At 34.4% G+C, this 15,971-nt stretch overlaps 2 protein-coding genes and 1 pseudogene across 2 annotated transcripts; 1 reads left to right on the plus strand and 2 right to left on the minus strand.

The window, feature by feature from the left end:
• Positions 1 to 5,405: 5,405 nt before the first annotated feature.
• LOC18049625 lies at positions 5,406 to 6,878 on the minus strand (annotated as a pseudogene).
• Positions 6,879 to 7,587: 709 nt separating this feature from the next.
• Positions 7,588 to 8,171, minus strand: LOC112099745 (peptide chain release factor 2-like). Its single transcript, XM_024187203.1, has 2 exons — positions 7,737 to 8,171; positions 7,588 to 7,644 (listed from the first exon to the last, which is right to left on the minus strand). Exons 1-2 carry the CDS (start codon positions 8,169 to 8,171, stop codon positions 7,588 to 7,590), a joined length of 492 nt encoding a protein of 163 aa, XP_024042971.1.
• Positions 8,172 to 11,157: 2,986 nt separating this feature from the next.
• LOC18049626 (putative disease resistance protein At4g11170) lies at positions 11,158 to 11,634 on the plus strand. The gene has a single exon (XM_024187204.1). It carries the CDS (start codon positions 11,158 to 11,160, stop codon positions 11,632 to 11,634), a length of 477 nt encoding a protein of 158 aa, XP_024042972.1.
• The last annotated feature ends 4,337 nt before the right edge of the window (positions 11,635 to 15,971 follow it).

Genomic DNA, 15,971 nt, shown 5'->3' on the forward strand with positions numbered 1-15,971 from the left:
TGCGCTTGCTTGGTGGGATCAATTACAAACAACACGAATTCGACAAGGAAAGCACAAAGTTCGAACTTGGCAACGCATGAGAAAATTAATGATTGACCATTTTCTTCCTCCAGATTATGAGCAGACACTTTTCAGTCGGTATCAACATTGTCGGCAAGCCAACCGAATAGTACATGAGTATGTTACAGAATTTCACAAGCTTGTTGCATGCGTGGATGTTCGTAAGACTGAAAATCAAAAGATTTCGAGGTTCATTGATGGACTTTGCACCAATATTCAAGATGAAGTATTCAAGCAGTCGCATCACACTCTGTCTAGTGCAATTCAACTGGCCTTGAAGATTGAAGCACAACTGAACAAAAGAGGCACCCGTATTCAGGTTTCTTCACAATCTTCTACACCACCACAAAAGCCTGATTGGAATAAACGAAAGACAATAACCAGACCACGTGAAGAAATGCCTAGGCCAAATTTCTCCCAGAACCAACCGGCGGGACGATTACAAAATGAACCAGTGAACAAATCCAAATCAACTAATCCCTATGCAGTCCTAAGGGGAAACAAATGTTATCGTTGTGGTCAGACGGGTCATTACTCTATTCAGTGTCGACAAAGTAAACTGGTCAACTTGGCCACACATGATGATGACGTTGAAGAAGAGGAGTATCCGGAGGATGATGAGTATGAAAAAGAAGACGCATTGAAGGAATTCACCTATGAAGATGAAGGAGTATCATTAGTAATAAGACGACTAATCTATACCCCGAAGAAAGATGAGAGCATTCAACGACATAACATCTTGAAAACACGGTGCACAGTCAACCAACGGGTATGTGATCTTATCATTGATCGTGAAAGTAGTGAGAACATAGTATCCAAGACCATGGTAGATAAATTGTAATTACCAACTCAATCACACCCATTTCCATACCGCATTAGGTGGATTAAAGATGTCAGCGAGACAAAGGTGACCGAACAATGTCGTGTTCCTTTCTTTATCGGTTAGTATAAAGACGAGGTAATGTGTGATGTTGTTGATATGGATGCTTGTCATATGTTATTTGGTCGTCCTTGGCAATTTGATTTAAATACAGTGCATAATGGCAAAAATAATACTTATACATTTTATAAAGACAACATGAAGTTTATTCTGGCCTCAATGAAGCATTCTAACACTCCAACATGCTCAAAGACCAGGAACAACCTTCTTTTGGTGCCCAAAGATGTTCTTATCTCACAAAGTGTACCAGATTCAATTCAACCTTTATTGGTAGAATTCACTGATGTTGTTCCCGATGAATTACCAATTGGATTACCTCCACTTAGAGATATCCAGCACCACATTGATCTTATTCCTGGAGCAAACTTACCAAACTTACCACACTACCGCATGAGTCCTAAAGAATATGAGATTCTGGATGAACAAGTTGAGGATCTTCTCAAGAAAGGCCTGGTTCAAGAAAGTATGAGCCATGTAGCTGTACCCACACTCCTGACTCCAAAGAAAGATGGAAGCTGGAGAATGTGCATAGATAGTCGAGCCATCAATAAGATTACGGTATGATATCGTTTTCCTATTCCTCGATAAAGATAACGTGCTTGACAGATTAGGAGGATCAAAATTATTTTCTAACATTGATCTGCGGAGTGGGTACCATCAAATTCGGATTTGCCCTGGTGATGAGTGGAAAACATCGTTTAAAACTCATGAGGGTCTGTACGAGTGGCTAGTTATGCCCTTTGGTCTATCGAATGCTCCAAGCACTTTCATGAGGTTAATGAATCAGGTATTTCAACATTTCATTGGAAATTTTGTTGTTTATTTTGATGACATCTTAATTTACAGCCATAGCGAGAAGATCATATTCAACATTTGAAGGAAGTATTTGAGGTGTTACGAAAGAACAAGTTGTATGCCAATCTTAAAAAATGTAGCTTTATGAAAGACAACTTAATTTTTTTGGGCTTTGTTGTGAGTTCAGACGGAATCAAAGTCGATCAAGAAAATGTGAAAGCTATTCGAGAATGGCCGACACTGAAGACAATTTCAGATGTTCGAAGCTTTCATGGTCTTGCAACCTTTTACAGACGATTTGTGAAGGACTTCAGCACCATAGCTGCACCACTTACAGACTGTTTAAAGCAAAAACAATTTGTTTGGACAAAAACAACAGAACAAAGCTTTACGGTCTTGAAGGAGAAGCTTACAAATGCACCAGTGCTTACACTTTCTGACTTTAACAAGATTTTTAAAGTCGATTATGATGCTTCTGGAGTGGGAATTGGAGCTGTTCTATCTCAAGAAATGAAGCCAATTGCCTTTTTCAGTGAGAAGCTCAGCGGAGCCAGAAAGAAATGGTCAACATATGAGCAAGAATTATATGCAATTGTTCGCACTTTGCAATAATGGGAGCCATATCTAATTCAAAAAGAATTCATCATACACACGAATCATCAAGCTCTCAAGTATCTCAACAATTCCTCTAAAGCCAATCGAATGCATGCGAGATGGATTGCCTATATTCAGAAGTTCACTTTCTCTCTCAAACACAAGTCAGGCCAATTGAACAAAGTCGTTGATGCACTGAGTCGTCGAGTTATGTTATTGACTAGTGCTCATAATGAAATAATTGGTTTTGATTATTTGAAAATTTTGTATGCAGATGACGAGGATTTTCATGAAGAATGGCAAAAGTGCACTAGCGGAGTTGCAAGTAAACACCAATTACATGATGAATTTTTAATCTTTGAAGATCGTCTATGTATTCCATGAGGATCACTAAGAGAACACATCATTCAAGAGCTACAAGCTGGAGGTTTAGGGGGTCACATGGGACGTGACAAAACCATTTCATTGGTAGAAGTTTGATATTTATGGCCTCATCTCAAACATGATATTGAGAAATTTTTCAAACGTTGTTATACATGCTAGACTGCAAAAGGACAAGCTCAGAATACTGGGTTATACATGCCACTTCCTATTCCAAATGCACATTGGGAAGACTTGTCCATGAATTTCATTTTAGGATTACCACGAACACAGAAAGGTTTAGATTCTATCTTTGTTGTGGTAGATCGTTTTTCTACAATGGCTCATTTTATTCCATGCAGGAAAACTTCGGATGCTACCTACATTGCCCAACTATTCTTTCGATAAATTGTTCGTCTACATGGATTGCCAAAGACAATAGTTTCTGATCGAGATAGCAAATTTCTTAGTCATTTTTGGCGTACTTTATGGAAAAGACTTGATACAACTTTACAATTTAGTAGCACTTATCATCCACAAACGGATGGGCAGACTGAAGTCACCAATCGCACACTGGGTAATATCTTGCAATGCTTGGTTAAAGAAAACCCAAGACAATGGGAGAATGTTTTACCACAAGCTGAATTTGCTTACAACAATGTGCCTAATCGTTCTAGTGGTAAATCTCCATTTGAAGTTGTTTATATTCATCCTCCATTGCACACTTTAGACTGGGTTCCTTTACCAAAGCTTCCTGGAATGAGCGTCATTGCTAATCATCTAATCGATAAAGTGATCGATGTACATGGAGAGGTAAAAAATAAGTTGGAAGAATCTACCGCAAAATACAAGGCCATTGCTGACAAGCACAGAAGATTCAAGTCATATAAAGTGGGTGATTATGTCATGGTACATCTGCGCAAAGAACGAGTTCTTGTATGAGAATACGATAAGCTCAAACAGAAGAAAATTGGTCCCTTTCGCATCCTTCAAAAGATTAATGATAATGCCTATATCATCGATCTCCCCGAACAATATGCCATTTCTAACACTTTCAATGTTCAAGATTTGTACGAGTATCATGGTCCAGAACAAATTCCTTGACTAACTCAAGGACGAGTTGTCTTTAAGAGGGGGAGAAACTGATGCAGCATAAAATATGAGGGCCCAAATAGTGGATTACAGTTGGTGTGATGAGTGTTATTAGTGGATTATAGTTGGTGTGTTTTATTAAGTGTTATTAGTGGATTACAGCTGGTGTGTTGAGTGTTATTAGTGGATTACAGTTGGTGTGTTTTATTGAGTGGAATGTAGTAGGTAGAGTTGAGTATGAGTACTATAAATATGTGCTAAATCCATTGTAAAAATCATCCAATCTTCAATCAAAATTTGAGTTTTCTCGTTTCAAATTCTAATTCAGAATTTGTTATACCTTTTTTTTTCTCTTCGTGAGAACGCAAGTTAGAGCGACATCTAGCAAACCGTTGTGTCAGTAACAAAACATTCGAGGGATAACTATTAATAATAGGAGAAAATGCTAAAATCAGTTCTTGGAACAAAACATTCATGTAATAACTTTGGAGGAATCAGGTGCATGCAATTACCTTCGAGGGATTTGGTGCAAGCAACACAAATTCACACTAGAGCATAGAACATTACCTTATTAGATGAAGAGTTTAACATATGAAAATCACATGATTTATAATGTAAAATTCCAAAATTATTGGCCTTCTTTCCTGCATTGTGCACACAATAACTCAAAACACATCTATTTGGTTAGAAGAGTACATGACATATAAACCAGTAAAAAAAACTCACTCGCTAGCGATGTGGGATATTATAAGACGCGCGGCAAGTTCTTATTGGTGGAGTAATGTTGTGGTCCCATATCGATGCCAATGAAAACATGCCACTCATCATGTTGTGCACTAAATCAACGCTTATGTATATAATGCAATCACATTTGAAATTTTCTACTTTCTTAAGTCTAAATTATTGTATGTGGGAAAGTTTCATCATGTAGAAGCAAAAGCCATAAAGTGGGAACAGTTAAAACACCATCAAATCTTATATATTTGAAAAAAACATATTTGTCTACCAATTAAAAAAAAAGAACAGGACAGGTGTCATTTGCACTCAACTCATTTGTGTTGTGAATCCATTTGCTTAAACATGTATCCACTTTTTCAAGTATCTACACCAATTTCATATTCAGAATGGTGTATTTAATTCTATAGTTGACATGGTATCATCTATGGCTAGAATTTAGCTTTAAAAAACTAGCTTGTAAGGAAAGGATTAAAGATGCCCATGAACTTATATTTCTATTTAGATTACTGTATCTTTTTCATGTGAAAAATTGAATCCTATCATTCACTTATCATTAACATAAGCAATATAGATATTAAATCATTGTTCTTTATTATTGTGCAAAATTTAACTTTTTATAGAATAATTTGATAGATTTCTTAAATCAATTTGGAGCTTCTACAACTTGTCTGGGATCAGTTTCTCCTACATTCCTTTCGGTGCCAAAAGGTATTCAAGTGGTTGAAGAAGAATTGATCCATACAATATAAGTGCAAGAGTTGTTTGTCTTTTTACAATAGGAATAATATATAATGCATCGATACTTGCTGATGAGAAAGTAAATTTCTCAGAAATTAAATGTTTCAGCCAACCAAGGAAGCAGCTTTTCATGGACCAACTCAGGCCTGTCGTCATGGGGGCAATTTCCTACTCCTTCCAATGCAATTAACTTCACAACTGAGAGTTAAGAAGGAGGAGATGAGAAGTATTCACCAACAGGTCCATCGAGGGGGGTGAATGGATCCTCATTACCCCATAAGACTAGTACATGTATATAGATTGATGGCATCAGTTGCACTGGGTTCGGCCCTGGTGAGCCTCTCGCAATCGAAACAAATGCATCAAGTGCCCCGTCATCATTGGCGGGTTCTCGTATGTTCTGCAATTATGAGGTCAATTCATGAATTCTGAGTAGCCATTTTTGTAAGAGGTTAAAATGGCACATAAGTGGAGAATATTAGTACATCTACCAGTGTTTCATCCACAGATTCCTTATTTCCATAGATGGACAGTAAAATATTGCTCTGTGTTACCCTGCAGCACGAATATATACACACGTGGAGTTTTTTAGTTTTGGCTCTAGTGTTTTAGGATAATGAACAATGGACTGAATAGAGAGAAGAGAACAACTTTGTTTCACACACTCAAAGATTGCATAAGTAATTGGCCTTTGTTTCAACAAAAAATCAGGGAACCAAAGCAATGGTTACACTAGTTTCATTCTCCAATCATCAACAATTGCCTTGTTGTTCATGCCACCATCACAATTCAACAGAACAAGCCCTCGAACAAGTGTTTGACTGGATTCTTATGGTAGAAAATATAGTAGGTTTACTGCAAAATATAGATACCAAAAAGGCTAATTAGGTGCAAGTGTTTCTTTGTGAGCAAGATGAAGAAGAAGAAGTTAAAATAAGTATACCTGAGGCAGCAATAACACAAGCTAGGCTTCCAACAGAATTACCTATAAGCACAGTTGGCTTCTGAACAACTTCATCCAAGAAATCCAATATTAGATGTATCAGTGAGCCTCACTCAAGTTTGCAAGAAAAATCACTAAAGGTCAAGCAATTGACGAAGTAGGTGCGGGGAAGATCCAACTTCTGGCTCGGGAACATGCATAGCCAGGGCCAGGGGCGGAGCTTGGGGAAAATTCTACGGGGGCTAAATTTAAAATTCCAACTTTTATGTTATTATATATTAGTGGCTTAGTGGGCTTTAGTGGACTTGGCTAATTTGTTTCTTATTTTTTTATGCTATCATTAGTGGGCCTAACAGTAAAATTACAATATTATCTAATATATAAACTTTATACATTTATTGTGCAAGGGCTAGTATGGACATTTTACACTAACTTTTCATATTTTATTTAAAAACCCTAAAAAATTTTTTAAAATTCTACGAGGACTATGGCATCTTCTATTCTTATATGGCCTCCACCCCATGCCTCCATGGTATGTGGAAACCCAGCTGGCTTATCTGAAGCACCAGATAACCAGGCCTGCTCCTTCCCTGGTTCTACCTCCATGAGACTGACCATGACAAATCTTTTTATTTATTTATTTATGAGGCTTATTCCACTATTATATGAAAATTTTACTGATATTCCTCAAAAATCAAAATAATCTGCCTGAAACGAATATCAAGTTCTTTACTAAAATACTCCATGTCATGGTGTCTCCACCCAATAAGTTTTGCAAACCCATCTCATTTTTTTAAAAAATAATTATAAAAATATACACTATTTTTTAAAATCTTCAAGTATAGGAGAGCTTTAGAGGATTAATTAATTAAATCTATTTTAATTTATTTTTTTGTGACTCAATTTTTTTATTATATTTGACTACAAAGATTGCTTTGGCACAATTTACTATTTTACTCTTATAAGGTAAAACTGAGAAGAATTTACTTTAATATTTTTCTAGTTTTATACCAAAGTCATTGTTTTTAATACTACTTTATTAGTAGAGTTTTAATCTTTAATTAAACTAAATATAGTATCTTTCTGGCATGATACTCATATCAATTATTGGGATGTCAATTTTATATTATTTACACATAAAAGTAGTGAAAATAATAATTAGATTTTATTTAAAAATATCATATTATAAGTTACAAAATTAAATACCTAAATTATTAGATACAATAACTCATGTTTATTGGAATAATTTAGACGCTATATATCATAATAATAAAATACTAAAATAAAACTTATATTAAAGATTATGATAAAAGATGGTCAAAGAAACCTAAGATGCGGCAAATCCCTTCACCGTGAAAATTAGATCAAGCAGAGCTTGCATTCCCTATAGTTAAAAAAGGAAGAAAAAAAAATCATTACTATTAGGCTTAAATTTTAATTAAACAAAAGACGAAGCAAGAGTGAATAGAGTAATACCAAAGCAAATTTAGGATTGTTAGGTCCAATTTGTAGACCAACTTCAGAACTTCTAATATTAGACTTAGGAGGAGGGATCTGAAAAAGTTGTTGCAACAGCGAGTACACATCAAGATTCACGCTGCTCCTCACTTTGAGGGCCAAAAGAGTGCGGAGGCGCGACAAGGCTGACGCGCGATTCTTGTGCTGCAATCGGTCTCCGGCGGCCTGCACTATGACGCCGGTCGGTACGTGCTTGAGACGAACGGCCGATTCGCGCTTGTTCTGGTGCTGACCGCCTGGTCCCGACAATATGAACGTGTCCATTTCGCATTCGTGAAACAGCTCATCATCTGCCAATTCTAAGTAATTCTTCTTCGAAGAAGTTGAAGAACAATTGCCATTCGGGCTGTAATTGCAAGACAAGAACGGTGGCTGATAATTCCAGCAACACATTCTTATAGTAGGCCCAGCCTAATCCAGCCCAGTCGCGCTAATGAGCGCCTTCTCCCCCATCTTATATGCAATGATTATGTGCTGGTTGGATGTAGTTTATCTAATAAGTCTTTACTTAGGGTCAGTTTGGAATTGCGAAGGCTGATGAAATAAACTACTTATATTGTATAGATGAAATAAGCTGTTGATTAAAAAAAATAGCTTGGTGTTTGATAAACTGTATTGTTGCAAATGCTATGAGTTTAAAAAGTAGAGTACATGTGTTTGATAAATTTTATTATGAAAGTGATGCTTTATTATATGATAACAAAAATAAATATAAGTTTAAATTGCCTTTTACTTTTAGAGTATGTTTAATAAATTATTTAGACATACCTTTTCTTCTTAAACAGGTAAAATTGCATTCAAAAACTCAATTAACGACACGGATATAGAAGAAAATTATGGATAAAGAAAAAAATATATAGGAAAAAAATATGAACTTACTAGATAAAAATTAGGTATAAAAAAATATAAATATATATAGATTAAACTTTAAAAGCCATAGTTATGGAATTACAATATGAACTTATTGGACAAAAACTGAAGAAAATGTACGTGGTTACGACGATAACTAAATTATGGCGGTAATATGATATCTAATGATTTATATATTAGGGTTTATAAATAAGTAAGATATAATTGTCTTTTTATTAAAATACTAGGATTGTAATAGGAATTTTCAAAAAGTGTTGTAGCATATTGAATAAGCTGCTTATGAAAAGTAACCACCTATCTACTTTTAAAAGCTGTTGATAAAATAGAGAAAATTATGAAATAAGTTACTTTTACAAAATTTAGCAAACATTATTTTTGTCAAAAATTATGAAATAAGCAGGTTATTGAACTTCAACCCCAATACCAAACGGGACCTTAATCTTATAAGTTCTTTTTAAATTTTTTTATTGTTATTTAGTTATTTTTTAGTACCACTTTTAAAGACTAAATAAGATATTTTGCCTCTACTAATAAAAGCTTAAACTTTAGGCTTTCAGGAGTATATGTTTAAAATGTTAAAATGTTTAAAATATTCTTTTTTTTTACAATCTTATTTCATTTTTTTCATAACATAACTTTAAAAAACTTGTCTATTAAATTAAATTTATAATTTGTGATAAAAGTTTTCAGTGACAACCAAATAATTAAATTTCTTTTTAGTAACTCTATTTATAAAAGTTCTACTGACAAAATGTCTATTTAAATAAGCTCTATTTAAAAGTTATACTAAACGGACCCAACAATATCATTGACGCAAGCAATGTTATTCAATTATTTTTGAACTCATGGTGGCTCTGTATCATTTGCAAAATATTGTTATAAGAGAGAGGGATATAATTTATGTTGGAATATTCTCAAAACAAATGGCGTGCCTTAAAAGGTGTCTTATTGTAAAATACATCTAACTAAATATTGTCATATACAAGAAAAATGTATCTTTTTTTTCTTTTAAAGATGTATCTATTCATGGTGCTGTATTTTTTTTTGAAATGATGATGGTTTATCTTGGACCAGTGATGATTTAATTTAAATTTTAATCCAATAACCATGGATAGAGGGTGTCATAAAAGGTAACAACCCAAATGAAGGAGCGCATGATTATCTATAAATAAAAGTCGCAACATTTTCTATAAATAGAAGTTACGCCATTTTTTGATCCATATATCTTCTTGCACCACTCTTTTTTTCTTTTTTATTTTAATCCCTCTTTCCTAAAACGAATTTCTGCATAATAAATCTATATTTTATGCATCAAATCTCTAATATATTATTTTTTTTGTAGGAACAATATATTAATTTTTCGTAAGCTTACAACATACAAGGGTATTTAGGTTTGCTTTTATTAGAGCATAATACAGGCAAATAAAACAAGCACTTCATTATATCATGGAGACACATTTGCTTCACTCATATATGTCACTCAATTGGAGGAGAGAGTAACTAACGTCTTGAGGAAAGCAACATTGTGTCTTGCAGCACTGTCAATTCTTAAAATTTACTATTATTATTATGATGATTATTATTCTTTGTACCTATAAAGTTTCATCAATTATGTCTCCAATTAGCCACAATTATTATTCCCCAGGAATATATTTCCAATATTTTATTTCACATATTTACTTCTGCTACTAGTATGATAACAAATAATGCCTTTTTTAACTACATCAGTTTCTAGATCGATTTTATTGATAACTAACCGAACGCACCATCCATTATTTAATTTATGGGTCAAATAAGTCTAGTAGTTGAAATAGAATGTTTGTTTGGTAGATAATTTCGATTTTTATAATTGTTTAAAAGATTTTCAAACATAAGTACAATATTATACAATTGAAGCCTAGTCCAACATAGAAAATCAAATAAAATTAATTTTCATCACTACTCGAGAGAATCAAAAGAGTACTAAGGTAGCATTTTTTTTTTAATCTAAAATTTGAATAGGCCTGAATTTAGGTGAAGTCTTAACATAAATGTCTAAATAATATGTTTATTTTTTTAATATCTGAAAATTAAGTGACATCTTATTTGTTTTTTTATAATTTTTAAAAAATAAACATGGTTATTTGACATTTTTGTTCTTATAAGTCAAAATGAATAAATGGATTAGACATTATAATTTAGGAAATAACTATATAATAGAAACATCTTTAGGATAGAGTATTTACTTTCCATTCATATATGGTTATGACTTATGAGTACGAAAGCACAAAAGTCGTGTGTTGAAAGTATGGTGTTCATGTGGAAATTTCAGCTAAAAGTCCACAAAGTAATTTCAGTCATCGTACAGTCCACTGTGCTTGGACAATGAGATGACATTGAAAAATTATCACGGAACTTCAAGGGAGGTTCATAGCATCGATTTATTCTACAGAGTCACGCAAATTGATTCAATAATAGTTTTCATGCCATCAAAATCTCTCGCTAATTAATCCAACTGTTTCTGTTAATTATGGCTTCTTCTTCTCGAAACAACAAGAAATATGATGTTTTTGTTAGTTTCAGAGGAGATGACACCCGTGACAACTTTACTAGTCATCTCTATTCGGCTCTTTCTCGACAAAATATCCAAACTTTCATTGACGACCAATTGAATAGAGGAGATGAAATTTCAGAGTCACTTTTGAATGCAATTGAAGCATCAGCCATTTCAGTTATCCTTTTCTCTGAAGGCTATGCCTCTTCTAGATCGTGTCTCGATGAACTTGAGAAGATCCTCGAGTGCAAGAGAGAGTATGGACAGATTATGATTCCGGTTTTCTATCTGGTTGATCCATCAGACGTGAGAAACCAAACGGGGTCTTTTGGGATTTCATTTTCGAAGCTTGAAGAAAGATTTAAGGAGGATTCAGAGAAGCTGCAGACTTGGAGGAATGCTTTGAAGGCAGCAGCCAGTCTGTCTGGCTTTCATTCTCAGATCATCAGGTGAAAAGTTATTTTTAATTTCGCATACTAATATTTAACACTGTAAATAGATTTCACGCAGCACTCTTTTAGTTACATAACTACACTTTTTTTAGGCATCAGATTCTAGACTTCTTGAATTTCCCCACTTTTGAGCCCATATATTTTTGCAGAATTAATAACAAAAGCCCCAGAAGTTTACAATATATTTAACAAAATTAATGGCATTCTGTCTTTTTTTAAGCAATTTCAATCTCTCACTCATATACCATTATGAAAAAAAAAAAAATCTCCCACATATAGAATATTCCTGTAATTTAAGAGTTATTAATTTATAGGGAGATTGTAAATTCCCTTACACAAATTAATAAATACTACTTATTCTGATTATTTTTATAAAATTTGATAGCTCTCTTGGTACCATCATTTTACAAAATTATCTCTATGAAAAAAAAAATAAGTGGTATAAATTAATTTCAATAGAAAACTGGCAATTTCCTTTTTTTCATAGTTGCTGCAAATCCCTCCTATTTGAAGTTACTGGTGATAATTTTATGTATTTGCTAGGCCTGAATCGGAACTTATAAAGGAAGTTGTTAATCACATTTTGAAGAGACTGGATGAAGTGTTATAACAAAAACCACCTGGTTGGAGTGGAATCAAAAGTTGAGGAAATTGAATCTCTGTTAGGTGTTGAGTCGAAAGATGTTTACGCTTTAGGGATTTGGGGCATTGGTGGCATAGGCAATCGCCTTGTACACACCACCCTAAATGATTTTGTTATTGAACTTTACAACCCAAAACACATCTACTTAGGTGAGCATGTGACTTATAAACTAGTGAAAAAACCCACTTGCCAGCGGCATGGAATATTACAGGACGCGCAACGAGTTCTTATAGAGTATGTTGTGGGCCCATATCTCAACCAATGAAAACATGCCACTCATCCGATTGTGCACTACATCAACTCTCCTGTATATAACGCAATCACATTTGAAAACTTTCTACTTTGTTAAATCTAAATTGTTGTATATGGGAAAGTTTCATCATGTGGAAGCAAAAGCAATAAAGAGGGAACAGTTAAACTCCATCAAATCTTATATATTTTAAAAAACATATTTGTATATTGATTTTTTTTTAAAAAAAGAACGTGATAGGTGTCATTTTCACCCAACTCATTTTTGCTGTGAATCAATTTGCTTAAACATCTATTTTGGGGTGAAAAACATCATGATCAGGCACACATGAGCAAAATGTGCTCCCCTCGGCCTAAAATGACTCATCGAGAAAGATTATCCCCGATGAGGTGTGTGCTGGTCACATGAGCAAAGTCGGCTCGAGGAAGTGCGAGAAGAGACTAGAATTAAGTCAAAACGAAGACTTGGTTAAAGGTCAACCCATGGGTTTCCTCCAAAGAATTCGAGCATGAAGCCCACTCACCAGTAGTTACGCTGCCTACTCTCCCACGATTATGTGACTAACCTAACAATGGTGTTGGGGGAGAGAGGAGGCCCATAATTTTGGTTGGATATTAAAGCTTTAGAGAACGGAGGTAAGGGTTTGGATAACTTTTTACTTAATTTTCTCATACTCTCTCTATTCACAATTTTATCTTCTCTATCTTTCTTGTTTTCTGAAATTAAACCTTTTTTTCATTCAGAGTAGCTGTAATTAAGTCACGTGAATCATGTCACGAGTTTTTCCAAGTAGACCCATATCGCTCACTTGCGCGTCGGAGGGTTTACGCCGGAAAAACCTCAGCATCTCCTAACTAGTTGTTATAAACGTAGGTGTTCTTGGAGAAAGTACTCGAGGGCGCAGGAATTTGTTCGATAGTGAGGAAGTAGCATAGAACCGTCTCCCTATTAACAACAAATTTAAGTTTTGGCGTGGTTGTCTGGTCGCTACATAGCTTGACCAGATTTCTATATCAACAAACATGTATCCACTCTTTCAAGTATTTATACCAATTCCATATTTGAAATGTTTCATTTGATTCCATAGTTGACGTGGTAGCATCTATGGCTAGAATTTACCTTTAAAAAAACTAGCTTGTAAGGAAAGGTTAAAGATGCCCATGAACCTTTATTTCTACTTAGATTATTGTATCTTTTTCATTTGAAAAATTGAATCTTGTCATTCACATATCATTAACACGAGCAATATAGATTAATAAATCATTGTTCTTTATTATTGTGCCAAATTTGACTTTTTATTGAAAAAATTGGTACATTTCTTGAATCAATTTGGAGTTTCTACAACTTTTCAGGGATCAGTTTCTCCTACATTCTTTCGATGTCAAAAGATATTCAAGCGGTTGAATAAGAATTGACATATGCAATATAAATACAAGAGTTGTTTGCCATTTTAAATTGGGAATAACATATAATGCTCATCAAAACTTGCTAATGAGAAAGTAAATTCCTCAGCACTTAAATGTTCTAGCCAACCGAGAAAGCATCTTTTCATGGATCTCCTTGGGTCTGTCGTCATGGGGATGATGTCCCACTCCTTCCAATACAATTAACTTGCACATTTGAGAGTTAAGAAGGTAGAAATGAGGAGTATTAACCAACAGGTCCAACAAAGAGGGTGAATGGATTCTCAACACCCCATAAAACTAGTATAGGTATAGAGATTGATGGCATCAATTGCACTAGGTTTGGCCTTGGTAGGCCTATCACAATCGAAACAAATGCATTAAGCATCTATTCATTATCGGTGGGTTCTCGTATGATTTGCAGTTTTGAGGTCAATTATGAATTCTAAGTAGCCGTTTTTGTAGGAGGTTAAAATGGCACATTAGTGGAGAAATTAGGGCATGTTCGGTAACATTTATGGGCCCTGTTTTCATTTTCCTTTTATGAATCTAAGTTAATGCGCGATTGATGGCCGAAATTCAAAAAACAAATTGTGAAACAAATAATTCATATCTTCTTTTATAGTTATAAATTTGAGAACATGTATAACTTATTCTCAATGAATTACAAATATAAATTTGAGACTGTCTATTTCTCTCGCCTAAAATCTTATCGCGATCTTCCCATTCACTCTCCCTTATCACAGATCTAATCGCTCTTTTTCTCCATCTTTGGTACATGTTGCTATTCTCTCTTCTTTACTGCTCTGGTCCTGCTGCTCTGTCTCTTTCACTACTGTTGCTCTTCCTCTGCGCTGCTGTTATCTCTCTCCTGCTGCTGTTAAATTTGTGAGTTCGCTCTTTGTTACTATCATCCTCACAACTGGCGGAAATCAGAGAATCCACTCTTTCGTATGCTTAAAGTTCTTGGGATTGAAAATTTTCACCAAGTTAAAAATGTGTAATAAAGATTTCTTCTTCGAAAATGTTATAACATTCTTTTACAGTTTTACCTTTTTCACCTCTTCCTCTTTCAATGTGAAAAAAAATGTAAGTTAGTTTAAACTTTAGAGAATTTTAGATGAAATCATTCCACATCCAATTAGACTATATCTACTTGTTTGTCCATTAACATAATTTTAATTTAATATATAATTGTAATTATCCAAGCAGGGCTCTAAGATGTCAATGCCCCACCAAAAAGGGCAAAGGAAAATGAAGAAAGAAGACAAAAGAGGAAGAAGAAAAAAAATTGAGAGGAAAATATATCAAGGGTAGGCACCAGATGTTTGAAAAAGAAAAAGATAAATTCAAAGCTCAAAAGTTTGAAAACTTGAAATTTGCAGCTGTATTGGTTGAAGATTAAAGCCACCTTTTTGACTTTATTGGCCATCATTTTGCTATAAATAGAAGTGCAAATGAAGAGCTGAAGCATTCCATCGAGAGAGAAGCATTTCCTTCCTTTAGAGTTGAAAGTATTAAAGAGTTTAATAAACTCTTGAGTGATTAGTGTTTTGAGAGTTTGGGTGTATTAGGATTTTGGGAAGTGAGCTAAAATACTACAATACTTGTAACTCTTTTTCACTAGTAAAATATTTCCTTCTGTCTTTGCCCGTGTACGTAGGCTAAAAGCCAAACCACGTAATTTTTGGTGTCCTCTTTGTGCTTGTTCTTTATTTTCTTCCAATTTCATTCTAGCTGCGTGTCTGCTTCACCCATCAATTTCCTAATAGTGGTATCAGAGCTATTGGTTGAATTTTTTGGAGTCGGGTACTGTTCACGTAAGGGGTACTATTCACGTATACGATAATATTCACGTATATGATACTATTCACGTATATGATACTATTCACGTATACGGTACTAGTCACGTGAAACGGTGGAAGCGATCCAAGAATTTTACGGTACAAAGCAGGGAATAGTGGTGTGAGTAAAGCAACTGTGTGGTTTTGTACATGTCTAGGAAAGTTCTGTCACAAAGGCGATAAGAGCTTAAGGAGTCT

This window comes from Citrus clementina, unplaced genomic scaffold (genome assembly GCF_000493195.1).
Source record: "Citrus clementina cultivar Clemenules unplaced genomic scaffold, Citrus_clementina_v1.0 scaffold_3, whole genome shotgun sequence".
NCBI classification, from domain to species: domain Eukaryota; kingdom Viridiplantae; phylum Streptophyta; class Magnoliopsida; order Sapindales; family Rutaceae; genus Citrus; species Citrus x clementina.